Below are 25190 nucleotides of genomic sequence, written 5' to 3'. Positions count from 1 at the left end.
TTTTTAATCATATTGACCTATAAAAAATTGCAATTTATAGTGATATAATTTTTGAATATCTAAATTTTTTTTAAATATCAAATTATTGTAATCTAATTTAACTTTGAAAATTAATCAAATTAATTTTTGAAAAGTGTAACATGAGAAATAAAAATCAACGGAAAGAGTATCACTTAAACAAAATTAGTTTTGTTATAAACAATTTGTATTATAGTGAATGTCTAATTATGTGGAGTCCTTGTAGGATATGGTTAGAAATCGTACTTGGGGACCAAGTAAGGTTTTTCCTATAAATAAAGGTTTTTCCTTCGGTGTAAATAAGATTTGTGAAAGATCTATGAATCCTGAATATTCATCAAGAGAAATAAATAGTCTTTTCTCTTCTCCCTACTTTCTTCTTCTTCTAATTTCATATAGTTTCATAAGTATATATTTATAATGATATTTCAGTATTTGCTTGGTTTCCTATTAATTATAATGCATATAACTATAATTAAAAGCGGTAGACATTTGATGGAACACAAACACTTCAATATATTTTATTTTAGTATAAATTATAGGAACTACATATTTTTTTAATTGTGGGAAATAAGAGATTTTTGAAATTTTTATAATAAGTAGAGATAAATGGTTATTAAGATAATTAAAGGAGTATATTTAAGTAATTTTTCCTTTATTTTATTATTTATTATATTAATACCAATAAACCAGAATCACAAAAAGGTCATGCAAATGATAATCAAGTTAGAATTCTAATTAAAAAGAAACACACTCTTTTTTTTTCCTTTTAATTTTCACACGCTCTTGCTCTTTAGTCTATTCCCATATAGAAAACAAAATTTAAGTAGAAGAATTTTTTAGATCAATTAATTAGTATTGACAGAAATGGTGAATAATAATATAGAATCAAGTAAAGTAAATATTATAAACAATTGGTTACCCATCACATCATCGAGAAATGCAAAGTGGTATTATTCCGCTTTTCATAATGTTACTGCTATGGTTGGTGCCGGTGTTCTTGGGCTCCCCTATGCAATGTCCCAATTAGGTTGGTACGTATCTATTTAACTGACTTGAAATTGAGTTATGATATTCCAAGTCACCTTTTTTGAATCTCTAATCGACAGGGGGTGTTGGAGTGACAGTGATGGTATTAGCATGGGTGATAACATTGTACACATTATGGCAAATGGTACAAATGCATGAGATGGTAGCAGGTAAAAGATTTGACAGATACCATGAATTGGGTCAAGAGGCTTTTGGAGAAAAACTTGGGCTATGGATTGTGGTTCCTCAACAACTATTAGTTGAAGTTGGAGTTAATATAGTTTACATGGTCACTGGTGGCAAATCACTAGAGAAGATTTATCAGACTTGTTGTCCTAATTGCCACCCTTTGAAGACTAGCTATTTCATCTTAATGTTTGGTTCTCTTCATTTTTTCCTTTCTTTTTGTCCCAATTTCAACTCCATCACTTTTATCTCATTCCTTGCTGCTGTCATGTCTCTCAGGTACGTCTTAATTTGTTTGTCTCGTTTTTTCTATATTTCATATGCATCTTAGCATACATGTAATGTCACAAGTGGGGTTTGGCGAGGACAGTGTGTACACAGTCTTATCCCTACCTTAGCTTGTGAAAGTAGAGAGACTGTTTCCAATCGACCATCAGTGGTGGATCAACCGTCTTAAAAAAAAAGACACGTGTCTCATTTTTAATAATAATAGGTTATTAGTTATTATTTTTTAACAAATATTGAATACTATTTGTAAAAAAAAGTAAATTTTTCATGAAAAATGAAGGAATGTTAGAAGAATATTGACATATTTGGGGTACTATATCTCATGAAAAATAATTTAAAATAAGAATGATTATATTATAGAAGAAATCAATTATATAAAAATTATTAACAATTCAAGTTTAAGGCCTTCTTTGATTTTTGCTCAAGACCACTAATATGCTTGAGCCGCTCCTGTTACCACCATCAACAACAAATAATATAATTACTAAAATCAATGCAAAACAACAACATTACCCTTTGAGGGTCTGGAGAGGATAAAGTGTACGCAGTTCTTATGAAGATTAATTATTATTTATCATTGTGTAGTTATTCGACCATAGGTTGGGGAGCATCATTACACAAAGGAATATCTCCAGAGGTTGATTATAGTCCAAGGGCTTCAACAAGTACAGGAAGAGTGTTTGGTTCCTTAAGTGCTTTAGGGGATATTGCATTTGCATTTGCTGGCCACAATGTTGTCTTGGAAATTCAAGCTACAATGCCTTCAACTCCTGAAAAACCATCCAAGAAACCTATGTGGAAAGGAGTCGTTATCGCGTACATTGTTGTGGCTATGTGTTACTTTCCAGTAGCTTTTGTTGGCTACAGAGTTTTTGGAAATAGTGTGGAGGACAACATCTTGATATCCCTACAAAAACCTGCTTGGCTTATTATCATGGCTAATGCCTTTGTTGTCATTCATGTTATTGGAAGCTATCAGGTTTAAACTTTTTTAAGTCATTCAAATCTCAATGATCTGATAGACTGATACACTATTCTTTTCTTTTTTTAGGTGTTTGCTATGGGTGTGTTTGACATGATAGAATCTTACTTGGTGAAGCAAAGAAATTTCAATCCAACTAAAACATTACGAGTAATTGTTCGGACTGGTTATGTTGGTATGTCATTCCAGTACTTTTATGTTGATTAATATGTGTTCCAGAGGCATAACTTGTGTTGTTATCTTGTGTGTTGGCTCAGCCCTAACAATGTTCCTTGCAATATCATTCCCATTCTTTGGTGGGTTACTTGGTTTTTTCGGAGGATTTGCATTTGCTCCTACTACCTACTTTGTAAGTCATTATATTAACTAAAATTAGATGTATTTGTAACAGACTACAAAACCAAATATTGACATGCATTTTTCTCTTGTTGTTGCAGCTTCCTTGTATCATATGGCTAATCTTATGTAAACCTAAAAGATTTGGGTTGTCTTGGTTCATAAATTGGGTACGTTTGTTGCAAAAACTTGCAAACATTAATGAGAAATTGACGTAGTTTCTTGGTTGTATTGCTAATACTAATTCTAATTGTTTTCTTTTTTTTTAAAACCTAGATATGCATCATACTTGGTGTTCTTCTGATGATTTTAGCTCCCATTGGTGCATTGAGGCAGATCATACTGCAAGCCAAGGGTTACAAGTTCTTTTCTTGAATGTTAGTTTTACTGCTGTATTAGTATCAAACCATAGTGAAAAAATGATTGATATTTGGAGCTTATTTAAATAAGCTTCCATTTGTAGATACATATATTTATGAATATCAGGTATCAGCTGGAAGATGTCTATTTGGTGTTATCAAGTATATATGATTATTTTCATCTCTAGAGTTGAAACTTATCAACTTTAGAAGAAGGTATAAACAATCTCAACAATTTTGCATTTGCATATATATAAATACGTGATGCAAAAAAAACTAAGAAAAATTATATCTAAGAGGGTAAATGTATCCTTATATTTGAACAAAATATAACTACGAGGGCAAATATGACCGAACCATTAACAACCCAAAATCCAAGATGAAGTGAAGTCCAACTTCCAAGACTCACTACATGATAAATTTTTGCTACTCCTAAATAACTTGACTTATGTACTTTACCAGCTCAAATGACCACAAAGCAAAAGACCACCTGAACTAATTCTATTCCGTTCTCGATACCTTTCAAACAACAGCTCTTCACTTCGTTTAAGCTTGTTGTATTCAGCCATGTCGAATCCTGAACTTTGGCAACTTTCAAGTTCTCCTGATATGTTTCGACTATCTTCAACCGTATACATTGTTCTATTCTGCAGAATTGCTGGGCTCCAACTCCCATGGCTGCTCATGGAATAACTATTGTCATTCTGAGGGGAGGTGATGTCCTATAAGAAGCAAAGTTAGGGCCAAGTTACAATAGATGTCTGGGAAGAGAATGAGATTTCCTACTAGAGGGAAGTACGAATTATATGGCTAGCACACTACTAAAGTGAACGTGTAAATATGTAAATGCAAAACAAATGGCACGGCATGGAAAGCAACTCAGGCGATTTAGTAAAGGAATGTGTTTATTTACTAGCATTTTAGCACGTAGAGATTTTCAAGGTCTTCTCAACGAAGAAGTGGAAGCAAGATACATCCAAATAGGCAAAATGATAGGTACTTACGGCCCAAAGTGAGCCAAACATACCTCCTAGTTTGACCACTAACGAGATTATGTAATTCCTAAAAAGTATCCAATCATCTGGAAAATTTAGCTAAACCTAACAAGTATCGTGGAGGACGTTATCCAATCAAGAGCACACTTGCTAGTATATCATGCCAAAAGCAGCAACTAACTTTTTAGGCATAATACATAAATATGCCCTTTAACTTTGACTCGTTTATTTTTATGTCCTCCAACTTTGAGTGTGCACAATTAGATACTTAAACTTGTATAACATTGTACAAATAGACACACACGTCCTATATAGCATCCTACATGACAATTTGCATACTACGTGGTGTCTTATGTGTATTATGCCACATAGGACTAATGTGTCAACTTGTTCAACTTTATACAAGTTTAAGTGCCTATTTGTGCACATCCAAAGTTGGAGGGTATAAATATGAAATGAGGCCAAGTTAAAGGGCATATATGTGTATTATGCCAACTTCTTATATGTCATAACACAAACATGCAGAATTTAATTTTAGTAGGAGGAAAACAAAGTATCACTACCTGTTTTGCATCACATATTGAAGGTTTCCTACTAACAGGAGTTTCCACTTCTTTTATGGGAGTGAAAGAACCATCATTGCTTGTCTCCCACTGCAACCAGGGGAAGATAACCCCGTCGGTTCCAACAGGATGACAATTAGATCCTGCTGGACTTTGATTAACTGCTTCCCCATAAGTAATACTGTCCCTTGGCTTAGCTATTCCTCCTAATGTGGAACTTGCATCACTTCTTTCTCCATCAAATGAAGAAAAATCCGTGTCTTCTATATTTGCAATGAAATCCACAAAAAACTTCTCTGCCTCATCATTCAGTTGTGTTGATGTCCTGTTTCTATCATTGCTTCTCTGGAAATTTGTAAAAAAAAAAACTAGTAATAAAGGAAACTACTACAGAGGTGAATAACAGATAATCAAGAAAGTCGGAAATTGATCGTTCAACCAAAAAAGGGAGAGACCTTTCTACGTGGTTGTTTCTGCCCAGCAGCAGAACTTGTTGTATCAGGAAGTTCTTTGACAATCCGCCGATCCCTACCTCTTTGGTCTTCCTGCATAATTTCATCAAGCAGATATTGCATACACTTCTGACTTTAATATCAAAGAAAGTTAAGACATTCATTTTCTGAGGATTACAATCACATAACATACTTATGGCCAAAGAAGAATCAGAACCAGTGTGCAAAAAGACACAAAAATATTAGACTGGAAAAAAGACAGCACAACATAGTTTGACAAAGAAGATCTCGACACCGTGTGTGGAAAACAGGAAAATGAAAGCATGGAGAAAACTTACCTGCTCCATTTTTGTCGCATAACTCTTTCTGGCCACATGACCTGACTTGGAGCCAGTAGTTTTCTTCACCATGGTCTGCATTAGTCAACATGAAATAGTAAGCAAGTCATAAACTCTGGGAGGAGTAATTTTCTTATTTGATGGAACAAATAAATCACACACTTGTTCAAGTTCAGTTTTGATTTCTTCAACAGCATGCCTGAGTTCTTTTCTCATTGCTTCATACAGTTCACCATTCAAATCCCCATTTGGATGCTCACCCTGAAGAACAATAATATATTTCAGAAAAAGACAATTGATAAAACATAGGGAAAAGTCAGTGCATGCTACTTTGACAGATCAACAAAGTAAACCTTTTTCTGTGCATAAACTGCTCGAATGGTTTTCTCGATGCCATTTTTACAGATAAGAGCATCCTTTGTGTCATCGTCAGTCAAGGCAGAAGAGTGACTCTAATATGAATGAAGAAGTGCATAAATTAGTAACATTGCAAGAAGGAATATAGAGACACAAAAAGCAGAACAGTATAAGAACAAAGGGCAAGAGCAACTGCAATTTTTCTGTGAGAAATGATACATTAACCCAATAAGTTCCCAACGATTCAAAGAGAAGCTATTAAAATTGTCGGCTTACAGAGTAGCCATCATGTAACAGAGACATGTCTTTTTGGCTAAAAGACCTCCTTAATTTCGGATTATTTACAGCTGTTGGCTTCATTGATGATGGAATGTCACTGATTTTATTGCTCTGACTCTTCTTGATATCAACTTGGCTGTTGGAGTTTCGAAAATGATCTGCATCACTCTGCCATACAATAAAGAAAACTCTTGATCAAAAAGTGCCCCCACTACACATTTATTTGCTGATACCTATGGCTTTCTCTGATTTCTTCTTTTTAGACAGTGATCTTAAGAACTCATAGATAATGAATATTTAAACAACCCAAGATTTTCTGGACACACACCCATATAACATGTAGATGTGCCATAAGTTTGTATGTCCCTCTAATGTGTTTCACAATCAGTATTGAAATTACCATATCATACCCCATCACTATTCAGAAATAAATACCTTTTGTTGATAAAAGAAAGAACTAGGACATTTAAATTGAGGTGAGATTTTTCGGAAAATTAATTATGTCAGAGTCAGCTTGTCCTCGAACATTGAACAGAAATTATTTAAGGAGGACGACATCATCAATTAGTGCAATTCTCAAAGCCTCAAAAAGTGTTATAATTCTGCGGTATAAGACTAAAAGACTGGGAATGTTACACACCACATATAGTTTCACCTTTATTCTCTTCTGATCCAACCACGTCTAGAATTGCAAACCAATTCCAACACTTAAACCAACTGAAACATCCCACTAATTCTTTTGGGTAAAAAACTGACCCAAATGCCGAGTCACTGATAATCCATCCACCCGACAGCACTTACATCAGAACAAACAACACTGAAGTCAGGGCAGGAGGAAAACACTTGTCTTATGACAGTGATAGACAAACCAGCTTGAGCACATGTTGACTGATCCATCGGCACATGTAACGGATAATTCAGTTCACCAAGACTTAACAGACTAAAAGTGATCTCCCGACTTTTTTTGTCTCTACTAGGAACCCAGTAACCAACAAAACAATTCTTAAGGTGACAGAATAACATTAGATAGATGCACCACCGCAAGGGTAATGTATTTCTAGAAGTCAAGCATTTATTCTTTTGTTTTAGCTATTTCTACCTTCCAAAGCACTTGGAATTCCAACTTCTCAAGGAAAGTTATGAAAGGTTCAAAGTTTCTGGAAGAAAACATTACCCTCACAAATTTTCAAACTTACTCAGTTATGCACACATCTGAGTTTTAAGATAAAACAAAATAACAAATTAATGGGCGTAACCATTACCTTTGAAGAAATTTTCCCACAAAATTGGGTATAATGTACCAATATAGACATAGTAAATGAAGGCCTGCCTCCTCAAACTGATATTTTTTAAATTATTATGAGCACTTAAACTTCCATTTGTTAGTTTCTTGTCATAGGATTTCATGCACACTTTCTCTTTCATGATACAAGGCAATTTATGTGTTATACATAAGGAATTCGCTAAGGCTTCTTTATCATTAGATGTACATGAGTGACATTTATTTTAGTTTTGCCGGTAGAATGTAAACAATCAAAGTAGTTTTGGTGAAAAAGGACACTTATGCTTGGAATTAACAACCAAAAAAGATATCTACTTTCTGATGTCACGGCCAATTAGGTTTCATATATTTTGCTTTTACAAATTTGTATTACATTTTCTTTCTTTTGATCAGTAAAAGAAGATCTGCGTACTGCATAGTCAATTGGAGCTAAATTCAATTTCATCCCTTTCTCCGCTCCCCCACCTACCTACACACACACAAACTAAAATAAAGGGAAGAAAAGTGAAAAAATATCCATACAGACAGTTTCCAAAGTTAAAGTGCTCCTTGGGACTTCCATGTTGGAGGTCTGTAGTTCGAAACCCCTTGCCAGCGAAAGCAAGGGGTTTGCCTTCTGGGTCGAGCTCGTCGCACCAGGCTTACCTCTCCTATGTGGTTTGCGAGTTATTGGATAGGAGCGGGGTTCTATCTTGTGTGCACCCAAAAGGGTAGCGGCTGCGGGTTTCCCTTGTCATCAAAAAAAAGTTAAAGTGCTCCAAGTTTAGTAGTCTCTTTGGTGAATTCCATTAAAATGTTCATTCCCAAAGATTATTATAAGCAAAGTTCAGTAGTCAAGATAAAAAATATACCCAGTGAAATTCACAAAGTGGGGAGTGGGGGAGGGTAGAGCCTAAGCAGATCGTACTCGTAAGCTGTTTCCGAAAAACTCTCGGCTCTACTGAAGCAAATCAAAACAGTAATGGAAAGGAAAAACAATGAAAAAAACATGAAAACTAGTCGGAAAGCAGCGCAAAGCATACATGCAAGGAGCAGTAACATTGACAACATAATGGACCACTCAAAACATAGTACACAATAGATGATAACTAGATGAACAAAGCTCGACTAACCACTAACCTTCTACCCTAATCAGCTACCATGCTCCAGTTCTACTCACTAGTCAAACAAAAAGAAGGAAAGGATAGAGAAGTTTCACCTCCGAGTCACTAATCTGATATCGAACAACAGAAACCGACCTCCTCCTCCTCGAAGTGGCATCTGACTTAGCTAGATTACTCCGGGAACGATCAGCAGCAACGCTTTTCCGATCAGCAGCAGAGGTCTTCGAACCCTGCCTGGAAACCGACCTACCACGTCTCCTCGACGACGCCGTTTCACTCGCCCAATGCCCAATCCCCGACGCACGCCTTTCTGACCGACCACGGTCACTATTTTCTTTCTCCTCCTCCTGAGAGAAGAACTCTATCGCCAGATCATCAAGGCTGATTTCAGGAACTCCCGATCCTCTACTCGTATTAACAAACTTCCCACGCGGAGCAGCATTGTAGCCTAAGTCAACCTGTAGAGGCTCCTCATAGCGCCGTGGCCCGTGAGCAACTCGACTGAGACTCCTAGAACGGCGATGAGGTTTGTTACCAGAGCTACCGGAGGAGTCATCGGCTCCGGCGGAACTTCCACCTAAGGTAGTCCTCCGAGTCGTCGATTTGAACGCCGATGACGCCATCAGTGAAGAGCCATTCAAAATTGATTTTGCGTATAAAATATGAATTGTTTAATAATGGAGTGTTATCCTATAGAGGGTTTTGTGGAGAATGGCGTTAAATGGAGTATTAATGAAACAGCTCAGAGAGAGAGAGTATTTATATGATTGTGAAGAATGAAGAAACGATTTGGCGGAGATATCGAAATTGGAGAAAATTTGAAAATGGATGAGTTTAATGACCTATTAGTCAACATTAAAATACTGTATCAAATTTGTATCACAATTATTTTTAAGTTCACAATAATGAAAGGAAATCCGCAGGCCCAAGCAACGTACCAACTTAGTCATCCTTGCGATTTCTATCTCATATTATTATCCCACGTTTATTCATCTTCATTTGTTAATGCAATTGTGAGATTTGACAAATTAAATATAGAGGTATATTAATATTATATTAGTTTGAACGAAGACAATAGTCATTTGGTGGTACAGCTATTTTTATAAGACAAAGGCCACTTGAAATCAGAGTACTAACAACAATTATTGTGCCAACAGGAAAAATAAATGTCCTCATTTTCAAAATTTGAAATGGAAATGGATTCAGCTACCTGTGGAAATTTATTCAAGAGATTTCTTGTCTTTTTCTACTGTTTCTTGTCCAATAGAAGTAGAAGTATTGTATTCCCCACTTTCAAATTCGAAATTTAAATGGACAAATAGTGCGCGCATTTAAGTCCTGCCACAAGAAGAAAAACCAGCTAAATAAAAGAGCATCGGTAAGACTGGTAGCTGAAGTCCTTCGACTTATTTTTCTTATTTTGACTTGAAAATAAACATTTATAAGCACTTTTTTGTTTCGATTTTATAAGCACTTTTTTGTTTTATCGAAACACTCCAGAACGGGCTTAAAATAAGCCATACAAACAGGCTCACCTACCACGCAACTGCTTTTCTACTAGTAGTTGTTAAAGCTCACAACCAACAATTATCAAACTTATTGACATTCTTGTGATCCCAAAAACCAGCTAAACCAAATTCACATGAGATCTGCTATTCTCCCTCCTCCCATTCACTGCATTTATTAGTAAGAGAAACTAGAAACACAGCATGACAGGCTCCCCTTGCACTACAGGAAGAAAGGGAAACCTGATCAAGGAACCTGTTCCGGAAAGAACAGATAAGTTCACCTTTGGAACCTGTTGGCTAAGTATAGAAACAGGGAAGCAAGATTACTAAACAAGGTTCAAAGTTATTATACATTCATAACAGAACGAAACTAGAGTAACACATATACCAGAGTTGCTAAGACTCATTCTCGGAAAGTGAACAGGTTTACAATCCAGTTGAACATCTAAACAAGAGTATAGCCCCCCAAAGCACATCAAACATCTGCGCATTTATGGTGTGAGAGAACACTTTATTCTAAGCTATTTTATCTAACCACGAAGAACAGGATCATCACCAGCAGCGCCACCAACGAGTGAACTGCCACATTTACTGAACTGACGACATGTGAATAATCAAGTCCACCACTCGTGTACTGCAATTTCAACAAGGATTACTATTAGCAGGAAGCCACAAATCATATAATACTCCTACGCTTGGAATTCGTGCTGAGCAACCAGTGAACTGAATTGATGAAAGAAATGTACAGTAAATATTTCATGTTTTTTACCTGTAACCCCATTCGTTGTCGTACCATGCAACAAGCTTGACAAAATTCTTGCTCAAAGCAATTCCAGCCTTGGCATCAAATATGCTTGATCTGCAAATTATTTCCATGCAGAAATACAGTGTCTTGATTAGTAGAGCACGATAAAAATGGATCAGCACAGACAAGGTTCAAGCAAGACAAAGTGGATCAGCACAAATAACGTTTGAGCAAGAACTTCAAAGGAGCTCATGCAACACGAAATAGACAGGAATTAAATCATAGAACAGTTCAATGTCACAAACTCACCTATTGTTTCCCACAAAGTCTGTGGAAACCACATCATCTTCAGTGTAACCTAGAATTCCCTTCAATTTTCCTTCAGATTCCTCCCTTTAGAAAATAAAACAGTGCAAGTTAGTGGGAGCCATGAGAACACTAAGCTCCAGGAAAAAAAATATGAAAAAACGCAAACATCATTACTAGACGCTATAGATATGTGATATATATTCTTTAGGTACAGGGAAAATGATGCACATACTAATGCAATTAAGAAAAATCATGTAAAAAGCACAAGCTTACTTGATGGCAGCTTTGATTTCATCATAGGTAGCTTCTTTTTCCAACCTGACTGTGAGGTCAACCACGGACACATCAACAGTTGGGACTCGGAAAGCCATTCCAGTTAACTTTCCATTCAATGCTGGTAGCACTTTCCCCACAGCCTTGGCTGCTCCAGTACTGCTAGGAATAATGTTGAACGAAGCAGCTCTTCCACCTCTCCAATCCTTGGCTGATGGTCCATCAACAGTCTTCTGAGTGGCTGAAATATTATGGTGGTAGCCAAACCGAGTGAGCAAGCTAAAAATGAATTATATTTATCTAAAAGTAGAAGCAAGAGAGACACTTACCTGTGATGGAGTGGACTGTGGTCATGAGACCCTCAACAATTCCAAATCTGTCATTTATAACCTGCACAGTTGCATGATAAATTGTGAGATGATGTCTCATTCTCGCGTTTAACGTTATGAAATGAGACAATAGTTAATCTGAAGGAACCGGGTTGGTGGAATAGGAGAACCTTGGCCAAGGGAGCAAGGCAATTTGTGGTACAGCTAGCATTTGAAACGATATTGAGCTCTGGCTTGTATTCCTTCTCATTGACACCAACAACAAACATAGGAGCATCCTTACTAGGGGCAGAAATGATAACTTTCTTGGCGCCACCCTGATGATTCATAAAAATCGAGCAGATATTAGCTCTCTTGAATCACTGAAGTAATAACTAGAGGCAAGGCCAGAAAGGAAAATAGTCAATTAGTCCAACTCTTGTAGCATTAAGTCATTAACAGAAACGAGCATAAGATATCAAAGTTTGATCTAGAGTCCTTGATATAAGTCAACAATGAGATATGTTTTACTTAATTCTCTTTTCTAAATTTAAATAAAAACATGAGAGGAAACATTGATCAAAAAATCAATGTCCTTGGCAAGAAAATACTTATAAATCATACACCCTCTATTTCAATTTGTTGTATCCGTTTGACTTGGCACGGAATTTAAGAAAATAAAGAAAGAACTTTTAAATCTTGCTATCATAAAATTAAAAATAGGTATAATGAACCAAAATACTTTCTAATCTTGTGATCTTAAAAGTATCATGTGGAAGTTAGGATTAAAGAATTGTCAAAAAAGAAGACACACAATCTACTAAAAATGGAAAAGAAAATACGACAAACAAACTGAAACAGAGTAAGCAATATCATTAAATTATATACTAACGTGCTCACCGAAACTCAAGTTAACTATGAACATCAATTAGCATCACCTTAGTACAGAATTTTGTATATCAGCATGTACAATAAAAGATACACATCAAACATCAATTAACATCACTAATACTGAGTGATTATGTATGTATGAAAGCACATTAACTCGAAACTTGATGATCATACACACGGTGACACAAAAAGCACAAATTTGTGGAACTTTTCCTTATAATCCAAAGCAAGGAACCTCAGTTAATTTACTTCTTTATAATCACAAACCTTCAAATGAGCTGCAGCTTTGTCCTTATCAGTGAAAACACCGGTCGACTCCACAATGTAATCAGCTCCAGTCTGTGCCCATGGAATTTCCTCTGGGTTCCTTCAGATACACAAATAAAGTTCAATTAGAAATTCAAATCAACCCAATAAAATTGTGAAACGATTAGCAAATATATATTAAAGAGATAAAACATTACCTAAACCCAAAAACAGTAACAGCCTTCTCACCAAAGAGAAGAGTCTTCTCATCTTTAACCTTGAGCTCATGATGCTTCCACTGGCCGTGTACACTATCAAACTTAAACATATATGTCTGAAACACCAACAAATCAAACCCATCAACTAAATTATCAATAAACTCATTCAATTTTTCGTTTTATGGGTTTTTTTGTGGGCACATACCATGTAATCAACTGAAATGAAGGGATCGTTAACTGCGACGAGTTCAACATCATTTCTTTGGAGAGCAACCCGAGCAACCAATCGGCCAATTCTTCCGAATCCTCCATGAAAAACAAGATTTCAAAATTTTATAGAAATATAGAACCAAACAACCTATATGAAATTCACTTTTAGTTTGAACAGATTCTTACCATTAATTCCAATCTTAACTTTAGCTGTGAGAATAAGAAACAAATAAAAATTAATGGAAGTTCATAATCTAAACAGAGAGATTCATGCTAATAAAAACAAGTAACAATAAAAAGGAAAGAGAATCGAAATACCCATGATTTTTTTGTGTGTGTATTTGAGTTGTTGCAGAGTTTTGTAGAACAGAGTAGTGGAGTTGTTGGTGATGATGAAGGCTTTAAATATAAACTGGTTGGTGACCGGATACCGAAATATGCGGTCGTTGAGGATTTTCACTATTGTTACATTACTACATCTATCAAATGTAGATAAAATCAAAAAATTATTTATTTATTTCCACATTATTATTACTATTAAATATTATTATTATGTAATACGATTGTTCTATATCAATCAAATTCATATTTTTAAGGCTGAAAATTTTTAAAAGTAAACTTGAAAGAAAAAATAATAATTTATGCATTGATTTTATAAATTGATGAATATTTTAAGGATCATCTATTTATTAAGATGATATATAGATAGGAACAACTAGAATATACATTTACTATTTCCACTGTTGCAATTTATTTGACATGTAAGTCAAACAATTTTAAAAAAATACTATTATATAAGTTACAATAATTGATAACTCAAAATAATTAAAAGATATATAAAAAATTAACAGTCAAAGATAAACTTATTTTGAATTCAAAATATAAATTATATCATATAAATTTAAATAAAAAAGGTAATATTTTGAGCTAGTCGACAGATTTTTGTATAATTTACTATTTTAATTATAAAAAATGCTTTAGAGATTATACCAACTCAATATTAGGTCAAACAACATGAAACTAAAAATATATTAAACATTTGACTATGAAAATAGTTGTAATTGTTATACATGGACGTACATTATTGTTATTATTATTATTATTTATTTAAAAAGTATAGTTTTAAGTAATGAATTTGTCATGATTGTGATAAGAATAATCTCTCTTAAAATATTCTGTTCAAAAATAGTTATTTACTTTTCACTTGATAAAGGAATTAAAAAACAAATATGGATAATTTTATCAAATTACTTTTATTAAATATAAGTTAATTATACATTAAAAAATAAATACTCAATGATTCACTATTTTTAATTTATAAAAAGATTTAATTGTTCATTTATTTTGAAATGAGAATATAGTATTTTATAGCAAGATAAAAAAAGAGACTTAAATAATAATATTTATTAATTTTACAAACATAATAAATTTCCTTATATTTCAAAGTTCAAAATATATAATATAATAAAGAGAAAAAGGACAGATATACCTCCGAACTATTATAAATAGTATGCAAATACCCTTCGTCATATTTTTAGGACATTGGTGTTTCTGTCGTCATATTTTTCGTACATAGGTGCCCCTGTCGTTATACTTTTGGGACATTGGTATCCCTGCCGTCATACTTTGAGGACATTGGTGCCCCTGCCCCTTCGTTAGAGTGAAGGGCATACATGCTCTAATTTATGAACGACAAAGACATTAATGTCTTAAAAAATGACAGAAAATATATACATACTATTTACGATAGTTCGAGGATGTATTTACTTTTTTTTCTATAATAAATAATAAATTAGTAGGTATGAAGAGAGAGAAATACAAAATTCCATTTAAATGTGGACAGGAAACTGGGAGGTCAGGTTGTAAGAGAGGTAGACGTATCATTTATTTTCTTTAAGAAAAAATATTTATGATGGAAGTTGGAGCTCCAATTTTCAATTCTTTGAAAAAAAGTTGAATAAAGAAACAAAAAAGGGAGAAGTTTCGAGTGAATGCTGCGTGAATAGTAAGCTAATAAAACCGACATACGGGTTACTTGGCATAAATATAGGACACCATTTACACTTGGCACCTCTTTTTCTCCAAAGTTTCATATATTCTCGTAAAAAGACTTAAATATGTCATCAAATTTTAATAGTGATTTTATAAAATTATTTTTGATACGTGATTGATTGTAATTCGGTCACGTCTTTAAATAAATAAAATTATAATTCTAAAAAAATTAAATTAATTATAATTTGTCACATCATTAATTTTTTAAATAAAAAAATTAAAATTATGAACAAAAATTGAATTAATTTTTTTTAAAAAAAAATTCATGAAAAATATTGATGACGTGGCCGAATTACAATTGATCACGTGTCAAAAATGGTTTTGCGAAACCACGATTAAAAAATAATGACATGAATGAGCGGACAATAATGACATAGATGAGCCAAACTTTTAACAGATAGCATAAATAAGTCTTTTGTGAAAGTTGACATATTTGAGCTTTTTCCCTATATCCTATAACACCTATAAGATATAATTTTTTTTAAAAAAAATTATGATCTAAAACTATATATTGGATATGGATTATTTTATCATGTATATCTTAAAATTAAATTACTTTCAATTTTAGGAAGATGATATTTCTTTAAATAAATTAAAAGAAAAATGTGTTACATAAGTTGGAAGAAAAATATTTTTTATTATAATTATAATTTAGAGGAAGTTTTCTATCCGAAATGATAGAATATTTTACCATGACGAAAAAATTATTTTTGATATACGTATAAAATTATTTTTGTTCTCCGGCAACTGGAATTATTTCGCTGTCTTTTAATTTGTCCCTTCTAGAAAATACAAAAAAAAACGAAGAGTAATGCTAAATTATTTGAAATTTTGATTAGAATTTGACAGAAATATAAAAAAAATTTAATATCATTTTTATTTTTAATGAACATATATAGATATATATGTATTCAGAACTAATTTCGAACGACTTATATAACTATCGTTTCATCGAGTAATTTGCTCATATAATAATAATGTTATTTGTGAAAATTGTGTAAGAATATTCCACATTAGTATCCATCCCCAAAATGTAGACTTTGAAAATGGGCTCGGCCCAAATCTTATTACAAACTTCTGGGCTTATAAATGGAAGAGTCCAGATTTTATCTGTACAAGCCCAAAAACACAGTAGACGGTTCAATTCAGGATCACTACTTAAGATACATCCTGACCAAATTGAGAAACATGGTCGAGGCTCCTCTCCATTAATTTTACTCTCCATTTCTCCAAATTTCCATTTGGATGGAAGCTACGTGTCATAATAAAAAAAGTGGAGATTTATTTGTTATTTTAAACGAGGAGCCTTGTCGGAGAAACATGAAAACACAACAGAAACTGAAAACAAAGCATGACAGACTCCATTCAGAACTAGTATTTTATCTTCTCAGAAGGATCATCACCGGCAGCGCCACCAACAACTGAACTACCATCTTTACTGAAGTGTGATGACATTTTCAAAATCAAGTCCAAAACTCGGTTGCTGCAGTTCCAGAAATAAGGATTACTATTATTTTCTTTCTTCCAAAAAAGAATAATTTTATTTTTTCAAGTATGTTTTAAAAAGAGTAATTTTTTTGTTTTTTAGTAATATGTTATTTTAATTTTTTTATGTGATATATTTCAAATTAAAAAATTAAAAGATATTTTAGTGTATTTAATATATAGTTTTAGTTTATAATCACAAAATTAATTTTTTTTCTTAAACTTTATTTTAAGTCAAATTAAATTATTATTTTTTAAACGGAGAGAATATCTTTTAAAAGCTTAGAAAATGAGACAATATCTCATATAATCACTCACTTACTCACTCTAATGATTTCTTCCTTGAAAGTCACTCAATTAATGTCGTAGCAACATAGAGATAATTGGACACTCTCTATCGAAAAAGATACTCTATATATAAATAGAATAATATTCAAAACGATTAAATAACATATTTTGAAACATGACAAACTGTTATTTCTGGACATTCTTTACAAAATTCTTGACTTCACCACTATACTCAAATATGAGCGAGTGTCACTCAACTTTTTTTATAATTTCAAAATAACTTAATCATTATTTTTTTTAGAAAGTCATTCAACTATAAATATTCTACTTACATAAAATCAAACAATTAGTTAATTAACTTTTCACTAAATTTTGTTGACGTGAAATTTTTATTTAAAAAATAAAACAATATCCTAACAAAAGAAGGCTTAAAATAATCTAATAAAAGCAGGTTTAAATCGACTAGCAAAAATCATGAAAATTTTGGTGTCTTCCCCAAAAAAAATTAATTAGGTTTTAGACATGTTTTTTTTTTAAAAAAAAATGCTTTATTACAAGTTCATTGAATGAGTGAATAGTTCATAAAGTCATTACATGAATAACTATCTATATTTACTAGGTTTCATAAACCTTTTTGAATAAGAATATACTTCCTCTGTTCCTATTTAGTTATCCACTTTAAAAGTAACACACATATTAAGACATCAATGATTATCATAAGTTAATTATAATTTTACCCTTATAGTACAGTTTGTAATTCTAAAATAAATTCACTCAAGATAACTAATTAATGCTCTGACAGAAAGTTCATAAGTTTATTTATAGTACTTATGACAACGTTTCACTTCTTTGAATTAAAGTGAACTAAATTGGTGGAAAACAAAAAGCATGCATTACAACTTAGTAGTACTATAATTTTTTTAAAATTAAATAAGGACATATGAAGGAAAAAATTGTTTTCCTTTTCTTGATTTGTTAAAATGGACAAGTAAATGGGGACAAATATAAAAAAATATGGACAAATAAATATGGACGGAGGGAGTATCTATTTATTATAATACTTAATATTGTGATCTTTTGAGTAATTTCTCAACTTATAAATAGGATTGTTCATTCACTACTTTATGATATACATATGAGACTTTTACACACATTTGATTAAAAATAAAATATTTTCTTTTAACTACTTCTCTTATCTTCTTTTCTTTAAATTTATATTATTATGAACTTAGATTTTATAACAAAATTTAAATTTTCCATTTTAGCATGAAAAAGAGGGCTAATTTTACATAAAATTGCTTTTTAAAAAATTAGGCTTCTTCTGTGCAATGTTCCGTAAGGATAAAAAATTACAACTAAATAACCACATCTAAAGTAGTCTTAGGTTAATGACTGATAAAAAAAATAATAACAATTTTATTATTATCTATTTTTACTATTTTTTTAAAAAAAATTATCTAAATAATTTTTAATAAAAAATTAATTAAATAAGTTGAGTGACTTTTTAAAGTAAAATACTTCGAGCAAATTTAAAGTTTTAAATAAAATTTGAGTTACTTTCTGAAAGAAGAATCAATAGTTGAATGACTTTCTGGGAAAGAAAAAATCATAATTGAGTGATTTTCTGATAAAAAAAACTCATATAGTTGAATGTCTTTGTGAGAAATTTTTTTTTAATTAAATGACCATATCAAATATTAACTCCTTAAAAATAATACAAAATATCATAAATTACCCTGGCTAAAAGTAGACGTGTCGTCTATGACCTACTTCCTTAGCCTCTTATATATAATTATATTTTTTACATACATTAGACAAAAATATATGTGCGACTTAAAGCTTCTAACCACCGTTACATAACAAGTTTTTGAACCTTCTCATGTTTTGACAGATTATTTCCAGTTTCCACCTTGGAAACTTGCTTCAATTGACTCAAGATAACAACATCTGATTCTATATATTGAAGAATAACACAATCATCTTCTTTTGAGGGCTAAAAATCGAAAGCATTCCACCTAAATATATCACTCAACTTGAACAAACTGGATAATAATAAAGTAAAACACATTAATCAAGATACAATTTTCAAAAAGNTTCTGATTCTATATATTGAAGAATAACACAACCATCTTCTTTTGAGGGCTAAAAATCGAAAGCATTCCACCTAAATATATCACACAACTTGAACAAACTGGATAATAATAAAGTAAAACACATTAATCAAGATACAATTTTCAAAAAGTAACATCACAAACCATAGCACTCTTGCATACTCTTTAGATTTAAATGGACCACAATGAGGATTTTAATTGTCTATTAATCTTTGAACCCATTAGCGAGTCCAGTGGCAAGTAATATGAGGAAAGGAAGACATAAATTAGCTATCATGATAGTGCCATTGGATATTAAGCTATATCACAAAATGCCAATATAAAGATGATGGTATCAAAATANTGAGTCCAGTGGCAAGTAATATGAGGAAAGGAAGACATAAATTAGCTATCATAATAGTGCCATTGGATATTAAGCTATATCACAAAATGCCAATATAAAGATGATGGTATCAAAATAACTTTTCTCGAGTGTTTACAACTAATTAAGGGCAAATTTGTCTCTGATATAATTTGTAAGATTTGGGACTTACCATTACATGTACAATTGATCCTTTGTCACATACATATTAGATGTCTTTTTTAACATTTGTGGAAGCTTATAGTGTATCCATGACTAAGAGTATCTGGTAACTATAACCTCGCAAATATTTTTTTTAGTATAGATTCTTATTCTATGATACGAAATAAGGAAATTAATGGATATAATCAAGAATGACTATACATTGGTTATTCAATCAAAACCTATTAATGGTCTTGGCCAACAGGCTCCTCACGAATTTCCTTATTGAAGTACTCTCGTCTTCAGATTCAAGGAAAGTTTTTTTGAGGTTACCATACCTTTTTGGTGAGAGACCGATGCATAGTCAGAGCTCTCCATTTGTCGTATGTCAATCAAGAAACCCCGACTTTATATGGTACATTGTACCTCAATGTAGTTCTTACTGAGTTTAAAGCTAACTGCAGTTCAAATACAAATTCAATTTCTAATTATTAATGAGTAAAGAAGAAAAAAAAAGATAGCTCTATCGTAAATTAGAATAGGTAAACTTGAAAAAATAAAGTTGATAAATGCATACATACCATAAACCAGAGAGAAAGAGGTGGAAAATNGTGGAAAATAAATGAACTTGAATTTTCATTATCTACATCTATTATTGAAAAAGAAATACCAGAAGAGCAGAGGAGTTTTGAGGAGACGACGGTGAAGAAATGAATAGACCTAACTCATATCAATATGAACTGTGGCCTCTTGACAACTCAACCATCAGGATTCAATAAGATCTACTCAAATATGGTTGCTCTATAAGAAACAGACATAAGCAAACTTATTCAGACAGTTGTNCTTCAGACAATTGTAAGCTCACGGACACAACCATGAGTATAAGGCTCATATACCTTCTCAAGGTATGGGAATGACAGCAAATATCCATGGAATTGGAAGAGGTGAGGGATAATCCATTTATCTTTGGGTTATATAGTTCAAAAATTACAAGAACAAACAGATTGTAATAAAAGATCCATTATATATCTTTTAAAAAAGTGCTAAAATTAACCGATGAAAAAAGTTGTGATCTTGAGTTATAAAGAGGATCTTTTTATTTTCAGCATATCTTTTTAGTAGTAATCCGGCATATCAACTTAATAGTTATTCATTTAACAGTTCCCTTCTCTTGAATTAGCATTGATTCTTTGCTTCCAAGTTCATACTTAAATCATATATTCAAGAATCAAGAATTAATTTCAAATAACATATTATCGAACTTATATGATAAGGTTGCGTATACACTATCCTCCCCAATCACCACTCATCAAATTACACTGAATATGTTGTTGTTTGATAAGAATCAATGAAAAACTTCAACTGTTGTGGAATATTTTTCTAAAATTGAAAAGAAAAAGAACATATTCTTTCACTCAGATACGATACCAAAAAGACTGAAACTTGACTTACTGTGCAAAACGACTCTTTTGGGCAATAAAAGAGAAAATTTTGATGCTACCTCCTGCAACAGATTTTCTACATAGAGTGTAGTTAAAGGGGTCTGCTCAGCATTTTTAACACGATATTTCTGCCACAAGTGAAAGTAGGGCTCATCTTCCAAGAGAACACGAGGAGAGGAAAATTTCATGAGATAATCTAACCAACAAATTCAATCAGTTCATGCAACGTTTGAATACAATATGGTCCTTCAGCAGGAATAGTCATATCAAGAATTTTATCTGCCTAGCCTGTAGAAATAATTTTTTTTCAGGGAGAAGAAATAATTGATGATAGACTTTCTTTCTAGTTGAATTTATTACTTACGAGCATAATAACGGGGATGTACAACCAGCGTACTCCAATCTTAACAGCCTGTTCATATGGCTTCTCAGTGTCCCAAGTCTCAAACGTTGCAATTTGATCATTATGTTTCTCAACCAGTTCAGCCAAGTGCAACAATACTTTTGACCTTTCCTGCAGCATGGAACAGTTAGTGTTGTACGACAACCACATTAGAGAAATGTGTAAGCCACCAAAAAAAAAGGTCAAAGACCAGATGGCACAACTTCGGGAATCCTCCGTGCTTCACTAAAACCCACGGCCGATTTCTCTCTCTGTTTGATCGAGAGAGAGGTTCATTCACTTCCTCGTCTTCTTTTCCTAGAGATAGCACTTCATCTTTATTGCATTCAATGGATTTCGGATAAACGGGTAACAAAAGGAACACTATCATGCCACTAAAAGCAATAAGGATACCAGGAACAATCATCGACCAACCCCATTTGTATTTCAATAATATTGATGCGACTAATGACCCCGTAATATCCCAACAGAAGTGTGAGAATTCTAAATACCCATTATAAATAACCTCTTCTTTGCAAACCTAATTCCCAACCATTGCAACTACTGCAGGACATCCAGAGGATTGGAATAATCCAGCAACCATTTGGATAGTCAGATACTCAAATAGTGCTAGAAACTATGGATATTTGCCCAATATCCAAGTCCAAAAAGAGTTGTGAACAAATTTGTTCTCAATATTTCCACAGTAGAAAAAACTATTGAATCCATCTTATAGCCTAAGTACCCTGAGATATTTAAGACCAACCCCACAAGATCAGGATCAACTATCAAGTGCTTGTTTCACGATAGTCGATACTTGCGGTTTTTCAATTAGCATGCCCACAGCTTCCAACTTTTCTTATCAAAACTCAACTCTAACTCAGTTGTAGTTCATACATAATGATCCTAATAAGAACACTACTACAAAAAACAACTCTTAATCGCTAGATACACCTTATATTTTGTTGATAAATATGTATTTGTTGCAGCGGCTAGAAACACTACAACAAATTTCGTGATTATTTATAATGGTTGGCTAAGCAATTTCTTGATAAACAATCACGAAATTTGTTGATGATTTTTGACTGTCTAACAATTTCTTAGTCAATCGATATGAATGCCGGAACGCACAGTTGTTTAAACAAGTGAAACATTTTCTTATCTTTGTTATGATAACAAACTTTTGCAAAACCACTGTATTCTTTAATATAAACCTCAAAGGTTCGAAAAGCTTACAAAACTCTGCTTCAGACCACGCCTCCAACCATGTCATAAGGCAGCCGATAATTTTAACATTCTTGAGATTGAAAAGCAGTATTTGAAATCCCAACTCGGAAAATTGATGTTATCTACTTTGGCGAAATATCTTAGCTTGAGCTAGCAGACACAACCTCTGCAAATCATGGTCCAATAAGTTCAAACATCTATAAAGAAAAAGCTTGAAACTTATTTTAATAATAGCATATGAACATTTGTAGATGCGAATTTTTCACCATATTGGAGAAAAAACTTACCTCGCTTTGTATGCCTATGGCACAAGGTACTTATTGAAAATTTTGAACACTACCCAAAACAAGATTAGGAAAATATTTAGAGAGAAAACTAATTTGTACCGATGAAAAATCAAAGAGAACATAGAAGATAGAGTGGGTAGAATAATAACCACGGTATCGATGAAGTTAAGTTATGAAATTGAAAAATTTAAGTTTGGATGAAAGAAACTCGGACATGTCTTCTGGAAATTCTTCATTGTTGGAAAGAAGAAATGACTTCACGAGTCTTCTAGAAAGGCCAAAAAGCTAGTCATAGAAATTTGTCTTTGACCAAAATGACGAATTTGCCCTTGTATATAGTACAGAACTACCAAAATAGCCTTGGTCGTCATCCTCTATCACGCTTCTATATAGTAAAATAATAGTAATAATAATAATAAGATAAGAAATTGTTTTTATTCTCCGGCTATTAAAATTGTTTTCTTTATCTTTTTAATTAAGGGAATTCACATAAATATACTATAATAAAAAAATATTTATTATTTATAAAAATAATATTTTTTTTATTTAATCATTTTTAATTCATTTATAATACAAATTTAATATATATTTCAATGAAAAGTTTATTATTCACATATAGTACAAGTTTTAATTATGGATAATACATTTATCCTACATTTTAATATACTTATTCTACAATGTTTCAATTTTTTACCAAACAAACATGATATATTTTAAAAAAACAATTATAATTCATATATATTGCATACATAATTCACTTTTAATACATATTGCAGATTTAACATAGTATTCTACAAATGATAATAAATAAAAAGTATCGCTAAAATTAGTAATTATCTATTAAAATGTATCAATTCATGTGATTTTTCCTTTAATTAATTAAATTGGGATATGGTTTAGATAATCATTGGGCTCGGCCTAGGTCTTACTTAAGCAAATAGGTTACAAACCTACTGGGCTTATAATTAAGAGTCCAAATTCTATCTGTACCGGCCCAAACACACTAATAACTGAATCACAGATAAATTTTAGAATTTGATATACGTATTCAAGCGTGGATACCACTAATAATTATATATTACAACATATATACGAATATATATATTTAAAAAAATGGTGATAAGGGAAATTAAAATTGGAGGGATTATAATTTATGAGGTGGAAATTGAACATTCACCCGTTAGAGTTAGGTGAAAGTTCACGTAGCAAACTAACTAAGTTGTTTATATGTATATTTAGTTTTCAACCTCTCTAATTTTTTAACAACATCCACTTCATTTAAATTCATTTTTCAAATTCAAAAAATTTAACATTCACTTTTTTGCATAATTGTAATAATGGTGTTTAGTAAATATATGTTAAATAATTTAGAACACTTAGTAGTTCAATTTAAAGAATGTATTATTTTTTTTTTAAAAAAAAGATATATATACTATATCTAGACAACATGTAAAGTAAGAAAAATTATGAGCTAACTCATAAAATTTTAAATATAATTATGTTTTTGATGGTAGTCCATAAACATGAAACACAAATATAATTTCGAGGGTTACTTCTTTAGTATTTGTATTGTTTGCGGTAACTGTCGAATTAATGCCGTCAAAAATGTATGAAAACGAAATTATTTTTTAGGTAAATATTGTTATATGTAGAATTAAATCAACATCACATTTCATAATTGGATGAGAAAAAAATGTTTTTATGTTGTGAAAATGTCCAACAGACCATTTTCTTTGAGCCATGACCCAACATCATGTTAATAATAATAATGGGTCCATAAACACTTGAACCAAATTCCCTTAATTTGTCCATTTCATTAATGACACTAAGCATACGTTACGAAATTCCATGAACTTGTCTATCTTGTATAACAAGGGATGTCAAAATTATATTAATCCAAACAGTAATATATTAAGTATAATTTTATTGGTCAGGCTTGATTGGTTATGTATATAATAATATCACGAGGAGACATATTTAGAATTAAAGTTTGCCTCAATTACTAAAGTTTAGTTTAAGGCCTCTGACTCATTTAATTTTAAATAATTTTCACATTTAGCAAATATAAAAATTATATTTGCATGTTATAACTATAGATTGCATAATTGCACTCTATATCAAACTTTATAATTGTTGTGG

General features: G+C 32.1%; 3 protein-coding genes and 1 long non-coding RNA gene across 6 annotated transcripts; 1 reads left to right on the top strand and 3 right to left on the bottom strand.

Moving 5' to 3' along the window:
- The first annotated feature begins 897 nt into the window (after nucleotides 1-897).
- On the top strand, nucleotides 898-3344 carry LOC107014004 (lysine histidine transporter 2-like). Its single transcript, XM_015213874.2, has 7 exons — nucleotides 898-1051; nucleotides 1128-1512; nucleotides 2107-2500; nucleotides 2573-2678; nucleotides 2761-2852; nucleotides 2941-3009; nucleotides 3116-3344. Exons 1-7 carry the CDS (start codon nucleotides 1000-1002, stop codon nucleotides 3212-3214), a joined length of 1197 nt encoding a protein of 398 aa, XP_015069360.2. The 5' UTR covers nucleotides 898-999; the 3' UTR covers nucleotides 3215-3344.
- Nucleotides 3345-3491: 147 nt separating this feature from the next.
- On the bottom strand, nucleotides 3492-10229 carry LOC107014620. Its single transcript, XM_015214606.2, has 9 exons — nucleotides 9778-10229; nucleotides 8663-9257; nucleotides 6180-6350; nucleotides 5900-5998; nucleotides 5709-5807; nucleotides 5547-5621; nucleotides 5212-5301; nucleotides 4757-5101; nucleotides 3492-3920 (listed from the first exon to the last, which is right to left on the bottom strand). The coding sequence occupies exons 2-9, from the start codon at nucleotides 9188-9190 to the stop codon at nucleotides 3654-3656; spliced, it is 1674 nt and encodes a 557-aa protein (XP_015070092.1). The 5' UTR covers nucleotides 9191-9257; nucleotides 9778-10229; the 3' UTR covers nucleotides 3492-3653.
- A 148-nt stretch (nucleotides 10230-10377) lies between these two features.
- On the bottom strand, nucleotides 10378-13728 carry LOC107014621 (glyceraldehyde-3-phosphate dehydrogenase, cytosolic-like). Its single transcript, XM_015214607.2, has 11 exons — nucleotides 13594-13728; nucleotides 13462-13485; nucleotides 13271-13371; nucleotides 13066-13181; nucleotides 12869-12968; nucleotides 11902-12048; nucleotides 11732-11792; nucleotides 11403-11643; nucleotides 11130-11213; nucleotides 10845-10934; nucleotides 10378-10709 (listed from the first exon to the last, which is right to left on the bottom strand). Exons 1-11 carry the CDS (start codon nucleotides 13595-13597, stop codon nucleotides 10664-10666), a joined length of 1014 nt encoding a protein of 337 aa, XP_015070093.1. The 5' UTR covers nucleotides 13598-13728; the 3' UTR covers nucleotides 10378-10663.
- A 5921-nt stretch (nucleotides 13729-19649) lies between these two features.
- Nucleotides 19650-23319, bottom strand: LOC107013076. Of its 3 annotated transcripts, XR_003577277.1 has the most exons (5): nucleotides 23201-23319; nucleotides 23052-23100; nucleotides 22774-22930; nucleotides 21520-21669; nucleotides 19650-20171 (listed from the first exon to the last, which is right to left on the bottom strand). It is a non-coding gene; the product is annotated as an uncharacterized LOC107013076 (long non-coding RNA). The 3 variants fall into 3 exon arrangements; XR_003577279.1 differs by lacking the exon at nucleotides 21520-21669; XR_003577278.1 differs by lacking the exon at nucleotides 19650-20171 and having other exon boundaries at nucleotides 21527-21855.
- Between the last annotated feature and the right edge of the window lie 1871 nt (nucleotides 23320-25190).

Source organism: Solanum pennellii, chromosome 3 (assembly GCF_001406875.1).
Source record: "Solanum pennellii chromosome 3, SPENNV200".
In the NCBI taxonomy this organism is placed as follows: Eukaryota; Viridiplantae; Streptophyta; class Magnoliopsida; order Solanales; family Solanaceae; genus Solanum; species Solanum pennellii.
This window is presented reverse-complemented; position numbering and strand designations above follow the sequence as displayed.

What these genes read in the sequence shown, in the direction of transcription:
- LOC107014004 (XM_015213874.2), top strand. Translation starts at nt 1,000, where the DNA reads ATGGTTGGTGCCGGTGTTCTTGGGCTCCCCTATGCAATGTCCCAATTA. An exon ending in GCTGCTGTCATGTCTCTCAG is followed by an intron (nt 1,513 to 2,106) that starts GTACGTCTTAAT and finishes ATCATTGTGTAG; the next exon opens with TTATTCGACCATAGGTTGGG. An exon ending in TGTTCGGACTGGTTATGTTG is followed by an intron (nt 2,679 to 2,760) that starts GTATGTCATTCC and finishes GTGTTGGCTCAG; the next exon opens with CCCTAACAATGTTCCTTGCA.
- LOC107014620 (XM_015214606.2), bottom strand. Translation starts at nt 9,190, where the DNA reads ATGGCGTCATCGGCGTTCAAATCGACGACTCGGAGGACTACCTTAGGT. An exon ending in TGTTACATGATGGCTACTCT is followed by an intron (nt 5,999 to 6,179) that starts GTAAGCCGACAA and finishes CATTCATATTAG; the next exon opens with AGTCACTCTTCTGCCTTGAC. An exon ending in AGAAACAACCACGTAGAAAG is followed by an intron (nt 5,102 to 5,211) that starts GTCTCTCCCTTT and finishes ACAAATTTCCAG; the next exon opens with AGAAGCAATGATAGAAACAG.
- LOC107014621 (XM_015214607.2), bottom strand. An exon ending in AAGCTGCAGCTCATTTGAAG is followed by an intron (nt 12,049 to 12,868) that starts GTTTGTGATTAT and finishes ATGAATCATCAG; the next exon opens with GGTGGCGCCAAGAAAGTTAT. An exon ending in GAAATCAAAGCTGCCATCAA is followed by an intron (nt 11,214 to 11,402) that starts GTAAGCTTGTGC and finishes TATTTTCTAAAG; the next exon opens with GGAGGAATCTGAAGGAAAAT.